Genomic DNA, 7,549 nt, shown 5'->3' with positions numbered 1-7,549 from the left:
TTTATCAGTTAAATGGTGGTTTATAGACTAAGTAAACCGCTGACAATTGCCAACCAACCCCTGAAAGTTTTTACAATGTGCAGCATTGGAGAACACCAATAATGTTTTTATATTAGGCTTAGCTACCTGATACATTTGCTGCATGAAGGATTTGCATATTTCTAGCAGTTTGAAACAATGGTTAATGATATGATGTTATTTCAATGACTCAGTGGTCATGTTCATTCTTGACCTAGTAAATAGTTCACAAACATGGAAGAGAAGTCCAATAGTAGTCTGAATAATGCAACCTTTCTATGACATCTGAGCCAACTCAAAATCTCCCATGCACCATTATTTTAAAAGACGTATTGCAATACAAATAATATCAGAATAAATCATTAATGTCTTTAGATTTTATTATTTAGATGTGTAGGCCTACTGATATATGCTGTGTTGTGTGTTACTTGTGTATTTGAACTGCTGCAGCTTAATCAGGTTTGTGGTAATCCAGATACTTTTTTTTATATGTATGAATATATTTTAAATGTGATATACTTTAAATACAGTTACTTTAAAGCTTGATCATGATTAAAATAATAAAACAAAGACCATTTTAAATAATTATAAAAGCAGTTTTAATTGACCTTTTCCACCAGATGGCAGTATGACATTCTTAAAAAACATTTGGTAATAGAAGAATTAAAAGTTTTTTAAAAAATGTAAAGAAAATAACCAGAAAAAAACCCTTTAAAGAAAATAATATGTTAACAGGAAAACAAAGTATTTGGCAACATTTGACAGCACAAGTCTGTGATAATCATACATGATCGTACAGAATTTACGACATGTCAGTGTGACAAAAGCATTTTGTAAAACCTGATAAAAATGGCTCTATAAGGCCGATCACATCACAAGTATTTTAAGGCAACTCCAAACCCACAGCAGATGTGTCTTTTGGGCAGGTGAGTAAATTAAGATAGAAAAACAGTTTTTAAGATGTTTGAATCTCATAGTGTTTTTGTGTGTTTGGTGTGAAAAATATCTACGCTGGTCTCGTGGCACTGCCGGAGGTCGTAGTCACAATAACCGATAGAGAATCGACCCTGGAGGATAACAAAGATTCACCACAAGTCAGCGATGTGATTCTGACAATGGCATTTAAAGAAAAGGATTCATATAAACTGTAATGACGTCTCACCTTAGGTCTTTTGAAGTAATCCAACCCTCTGCCTATCTTGATGATCCAACCATTGTCAAACCTAAAAAACCCAAATATGTTTTTGTTTACAACCAGAGAATAAAGCAGCAATAATAGAGAGTAGGGCGCTTACGTGAAAATAAATCCTAAACATATTGTTTTTTAGATATTGCAAATTGAAAACTATTCTTAGCTTATAATGTGTTTTTTTAATATGTAAAATCCTTGAAATGCACCTGATCTCCCTGTCGTGTATGGTGGAGGAGTACTGCAGATCCAGAGTCACTCCCTGAGCGCTCAGACTCTCTTTGATCTCAGAGAGAGCGCCGCGCTGCTGCCCGCTATCCGCCTGCTGGACGGGACAAAATGGTATTAAAACAACAGCACAAAGGGACCCAGACACCTATATAAACTGTTTTTACTGACTGTCAATGTGGGACGAGCACAGGTGTTGCTGAAAACATTCATCATAGACATAAATCACGACTTATCACAAATCAAAACGGTAAGAGGAATTTGTCTGGCATTCATTTATTTATTTAGACCTCTGCTACTGTGCCAAGTCATATGATTATGTTGGAAAAGGGCCAATGACTGCCATTCATTTACTACACTTCGTGCAACCATATTTGTTTCAGAACCAACCTCGTCCTGGGAGGTGAGCAGATGGACCTTCTTCACCTTGCAGGGCGCTTTGAGCAGCATCTCACAGAACCGCAGGAAGTTGTACAGCTGAAAGGGAGAGGAGGGGGAAGCAGTTTCACTTTGAGATTAAACTGCAGTGTTAATCAATTCAATATGAAGATACACAATGATTTTTAAAATGTACAAAATATATAATTCTTTGAAAATTCAAAATGTAATTAACTTCAGGAACAGTTTAATTATTTTGTGTGTTGTGGGATGTATGTTAATAATACTAAATACTGGTTGAGAATTTGCATAAACCACTTTCTGTGTGAAATTATAACAATACGATTGCATAACAAGATGATAAATTATCCTATTGAATAATTGCTCATCCCTATTTGTAACCCTATTAACACATCCTAAGCCCTAACCAACCCTAAGGCCCTTATTATATAATATTATTTTGGCACTGAGTATTTACATAAACAAAGTTAATCTTATTAATGCCATACAGTCAGTATGTCGTTTTTTGGGCTGTAGTGCAGATGCTTTCCTTAAAGTGGTTATTAATCCAACACTGTATAAATTAAATGACTTAAAGATCATGTGTGGAATGAAAAATCAGAAGTTGCAGCCCTTGAATAAACGCAAATAAACAAAGGCAAATCCAGCTTGACGAAAATAAAGTAACGTGAGATCTCACTTGGTGTATGTGCCGTATGTAAGGGTCTTCCACCCAGACCTCGGTGAGGAAGCTGCTCATGTAGGGCTTGAACAGAGACTCGTAGCTGTGACCCGTCGCGTCCTCTGAGATCCTGATCTGCTCGTGGTATTTCCCATCTGACAGGAGAGGAGACAGGAGAATATAGGAAGTTAGAGATGGCACAAATAACCCAATGCTATTTACCGCTCAAATATGAATGCATTTTTGTTAAATGCAATTATCAAAAAAACAAGGTGGTCAATAGACTTTACAACAGGTTCATTTGTGTTTCAGTGGTTTTGTTTCCTACCTTCTTTCAGCTGGTTCACATGAGATTTGATCTGCTCTGCTCGGTGCATGTAGCCCTTTATCTTCTCCCTGTAGTGACCTCGCTTTGAGTCATCTTTCACAGAGGCTGTCAGGGGAGAGAAAACAAGAATAAATTATGATTTCTGTCTTTTCCATGCTACATTACCTCTACTGTACTCATTATTAAGATATTAAGACAATGGGCCCCTGGGTTAAATACGCAAAAGGCCCCAACACTACATATGAGAAGGACACAAAGACGTTATAGTTTGTTTGCCTCTTTTTGTTGTTCCTTTTGTCTTTTTCTTTTGTATATTAAGTCACTTATAGTTGTCTTGTGTCATTTTGTAGTCTTTTTGAGTCACTTTGTGGTTGTTTTGAGTCTCTATGTAGTCCACTTGTGTCTCTTTGGGGTCGTCTGTTCCACTGTGATAATATATATTCACTTTGTAGTAGTTTTGTGTCTCATTGGGGTCATTCAGCCCCTCTTGGTTGTTGATTCGGTGTATTTGTAGTCATTTTTTGCCTATTTGTTATAATTTTGACTTGATAACAGGCCTGTATAGTATCTCATTTTTTTATTCCAGCTTTGTTGTCCTTTACTGTCTTAATAATTCCTGTATACGTTTATCAAGAGATGCCAAATAAAAGTCAAAATTATTGTATAAGTACACAAACTGGACCAATACATATGATTCTGATTTAGTTTGTTGGTCATTTTGAGTCTCTTCCTGGTTGGTAGCTGTCTCTTGTCCCCCTAACACACGGGGCTCATAAACCTGTATGACCGTGCTGTAGTCAATACTTTCCTTTAAATTGTATTAAATGTTATGAATAATAATAATAAAGTACCTTTCAGCACGTCCATGAGCAGCTGGATGCCCTCCTGGTAGCAGACCAGAGACTCTTGGAAGCGGCCACTGTGGTCCAGCTCCACGGCTCGCTTCAGCACGGAGATGGCGGAGCTCTCCATCCCTGACACGTGATTCTGGCTCATTATTCTTTTTATCCTTCGTGTTTTCCACAGTTACTAGAAAACTAAAAGTGGATTCATGCTTTTAAAATGTCAGAAAAGTCTCCAAAGGAAGCAACTTGAGAGCTACACAGGTGCGCCACAAAAATAGTTCCCCGGAGAAACATCATGGTGGAATAATGGTCCATAATAATGGTGCAGCTTTATTAAAATACTGCAATTAAATACGACTAAGCAACTGTATTTTAAATTGATCTTGTAAAATGTAAATAGTTTATCCTTGTAATTGTATGTGAAGTACAATTAAAACGTTCCTAAGACTATCTAGGGATTGTATCTTCCAATATTCATTGAAATACATATAGAGGAATATCTTACTTTGTTATTTTATTTTAAGTTATGTCGTTGTTATCCTGTTTTTTGCTTTTCTTATATATTTGCCCACATGTATCCTGTTTAATTTGACAATTCATTATTAATGTATTGTTAAATGGTTTGAATTTATCACAAAAAATATTTCTATTACTGTTATAATCTGAAAATGACTTTAAACCAAAAAGGGGATTTTAAGGATATCAAATGAAAACTGTTTTAGTTATATAATTATAGTAATACAAATAACTGTAGGAACCTTGATTGGCGAACATTCGCTTCGTCGGCGTAGTTTCAATGTAACTCCTCGAAGCTTCCGGTGTAGACATCCATGGAGGACATAACTGTCATGACAACAACGTGACTTACCGTTTGCGGTTCTTCTTCAGCTCTTGAATCAATGTCGTCGGTTTGAATTCAGTGAATATAATGTGAAATTAGTTACGTTTTTATCCGTCGCGTTCATTATCGTTTGGTCTACTCAGCGTTTAGCAGGGCTGCACGGTAACGTTAACCTTGGCGTGCACCACAGTAGTTTAACTAACTAGTGGCTGTCAACTTAACCGTCACTAACTTCACTAAGGTTACCGAATTAAAGATGTCGGGGGTCTGTCGTGGTTTGAGCTCAGTGAAGGTAAGAAGAACATCTTGCAGTATTTCTCATGTTTCAAACTGATCTTACCTTAATGCTTTCTTTACTTTAAAATCAGGACCTCTCAATGTTGATACTGTCAGGTTGTGTTCTATTTAAATGTTCTTTCTCTTGATATATAGTAAATGTGGTCAAAAATCCAGAGTTTCACAATATATATAAGTTTTGTTCAATATATTTTTCAACTCTAGTAGCCAAATCAGAATTCCTTTATTCGTCCTATTCGTCCCACAGAGGGGACATTTACATTGTTTCAGCAAAATGAGATATAAGATTTAGATAAAAGATAGAGACAAACAATTATAATAAAGCACTATTACAAAAGGGCATTCATATAATATTTTAAATACTTATTAAAAGTTACAGTACACATTTGGGTAGAAAAGGAGCAGCAGCAGTATTTATAAAATACATTAAATGTAACATGTGGTAGAAGCTAAATTAATATAATTTATAAATGTATATAGCAGCTACTTATCCAAACAGTAAGCACATTGGTTGACAAATTGATATAGTCTCATCACTCTATATGTGTGCTCCTATATCAGGAAAGAAATGTGCCTTTTATCCTCAGCCACATTATTACATTTGCTTTCATTTTGTGTTTGTTTACAGCTCCTGACAGAAGCTACACTTTTGCCGCGTTGCCCATTATTTGTACCGGCACGCAGCAAATTCACTAAAGCAAGAGTCCCCAAACAGGTAAGAATCAGATCAAACACCAGAGTTTTGCAGAATGATTTTTAATACATTGCTTATTTGTTTAGGAATGTGTACCATTTATGTATAATCTCAACTACTACTAATATCACCCTAACATTTGGCCCTGTCTTGCAGAGAGGCTTTGTTTCAATTCATTTTAATACCTGACTCATTTTGGTTAATATTTGTAAATTACGTAAGGTAGAATTAAGTGCCTAATATTACATTTATACCTCCGGGATCCCCTGACAGATTCACCCAGATATTAAATATATCATGATGCCTTAATCTTCATAATGAATACTCATTTGGGTTTTTCCTTCACAGATTTTTGAAGAGAGATCAAAAGAGCATGATCGATATGGAGGAGATCCAGAACAACCTCACAAACTGCACATCGTGACACGAGTCAAGAGTACCATGAGACGACCGTACTGGGAGAAAGACCTCGTGAAATACCTGGGGCTCGAAAAGGTAAAGCCTTTGTTTTTATCTGTTAAAAAAAAATGAGGGAAATGTTTTGTAGAATACAAGAGATTTTGGAATTCTTATTAAAACAATAAATCAGCACCTCTATAGGAATCAAACAGTGTCTGCTTGAACCTTGGAGAGCAGTAAAGATCCTTTGTTATGATTTATTGCACTACCTCTGTTCTCTCTGTCTCTCTTTTTAGGCTCATACACCTGTCATTCACAAAAACACACCTGCAGTCAACAACCAACTGAAATTTGTCAAACATCTTGTGAGGTAAGAGAAATATAATATATCCGTCTAAAACTCAAGGCATGGCTTATCATTGAAGCTTACAGCAAAATAAAATGTGATGACATAAGACAAGTAGATTCATATTCAAGGTTTGTACAGTCGTGAATGTTTGAAAATTATAAATGTTAACTATTCATTTGAATGGTTAGGATTTTATACTTGAAGTTGGATATACTGTTTGAAAAATGCTTGATTCTCGACTTAATGGTATTTCATCCACAATCACTCATGTAAACTAAAAACACTTTCTATATTTGTAATGGAACAATCGGGGTCTTTGTGGAGAGGTTAAGATAGAGCTTAAATATTCAACATAAATGAACACTCAATGTTGCTGCTAATTTTTCAACTTAATTTCCAATCACATTGTCACAATTTACATGTAACGATGAAATGACAGTCTCTGCATTTTACCATAAAAAGTGAATTTGAAGCAATAAGAACCATTTTGAATCAGTTATTAAAGCTATTTGTCTGGATCTTAAGACCCTGTTTCTTGACCCCCTCCCCTCTCCTTCAGGATCGAGCCTCTGAAGACGCCCTACGGTCTGCCAACTGAGCAGGACATGGGAGACACTTACATCAACACCAAAGGAGAGCTGATCATCCACCGCCTCCTCCAGCCTGCAGACCCCAAAGCTCTCAAATCCTAGCTCCGCTTCCACATCATGTTCATTCAAAGTTCAATTGTTCCAGAATATCATGAAATATATTGTGCTCTATAGCTTCCTGTTCTGGTTTCACCACAATGAGCAAAAGGAATATGGTTTAAACGGTTTTTGTATTTACTCAAATGTCTATCTAAATATTGCAAGTATGCAACAGATGATTGTTAAAATTCTAAAGTAAACATGACTTGTTAAAACACATCAATTAAAAGCCTTTTGAAATGAAATGCATGTTTCCTTTTTGCTTATATCTGGCAGAGAAAAGTTATTAGTTAAGACCTCGTTTCAGCTCAAGGGTCCTCTCACAGGCGTTTACAATATCAAGACGTCTTTACAGGACTGTAGCGTTGTTAAATAATTCAATCAGTGAGAAGCTCCTTGATTTTCTTTGGAAGGTAGAAAAGACACCAATGTTTTTAAGGTCTAGTATGTCATTGGGACAGTTTGTTGGTATCTGAAGGCTGTTTTTGATGCCTCACTGTCCTGTTGCTCGTGTTAAGACCGATCTATTTACGTACATTTATATTCTTATTGGTAAATTCAGTTTATTGACATGTAATTCTCAGTTTACCCAAACCAACTCTGAGCTGAGCT

General features: G+C 36.0%; 2 protein-coding genes across 3 annotated transcripts; one reads left to right on the top strand and one right to left on the bottom strand.

Annotated features, from left to right (window-relative positions):
• Nucleotides 1-593: 593 nt before the first annotated feature.
• Nucleotides 594-3,938, bottom strand: mitd1 (MIT, microtubule interacting and transport, domain containing 1). Of its 2 annotated transcripts, none has more exons than XM_034128920.1 (7): nt 3,675-3,938; nt 2,824-2,928; nt 2,514-2,650; nt 1,826-1,912; nt 1,417-1,532; nt 1,181-1,241; nt 594-1,085 (listed from the first exon to the last, which is right to left on the bottom strand). In XM_034128920.1, the coding sequence occupies exons 1-7, from the start codon at nt 3,817-3,819 to the stop codon at nt 990-992; spliced, it is 747 nt and encodes a 248-aa protein (XP_033984811.1). In that variant the 5' UTR covers nt 3,820-3,938; the 3' UTR covers nt 594-989. The 2 variants fall into 2 exon arrangements, with proteins under 2 accessions (XP_033984811.1, XP_033984813.1); XM_034128922.1 differs by having other exon boundaries at nt 1,417-1,529.
• A 526-nt stretch (nt 3,939-4,464) lies between these two features.
• mrpl30 (mitochondrial ribosomal protein L30) lies at nt 4,465-7,183 on the top strand. Its single transcript, XM_034128923.1, has 5 exons — nt 4,465-4,801; nt 5,435-5,521; nt 5,849-5,995; nt 6,196-6,269; nt 6,808-7,183. The coding sequence occupies exons 1-5, from the start codon at nt 4,766-4,768 to the stop codon at nt 6,938-6,940; spliced, it is 477 nt and encodes a 158-aa protein (XP_033984814.1). The 5' UTR covers nt 4,465-4,765; the 3' UTR covers nt 6,941-7,183.
• The last annotated feature ends 366 nt before the right edge of the window (nt 7,184-7,549 follow it).

The sequence above is a fragment of the Trematomus bernacchii genome, unplaced genomic scaffold, assembly GCF_902827165.1.
Source record: "Trematomus bernacchii unplaced genomic scaffold, fTreBer1.1, whole genome shotgun sequence".
NCBI lineage: Eukaryota > Metazoa > Chordata > Actinopteri > Perciformes > Nototheniidae > Trematomus > Trematomus bernacchii.
Note: the sequence above shows the minus strand (reverse complement) of the source record. Positions and strands in the feature narration are given on the sequence as shown.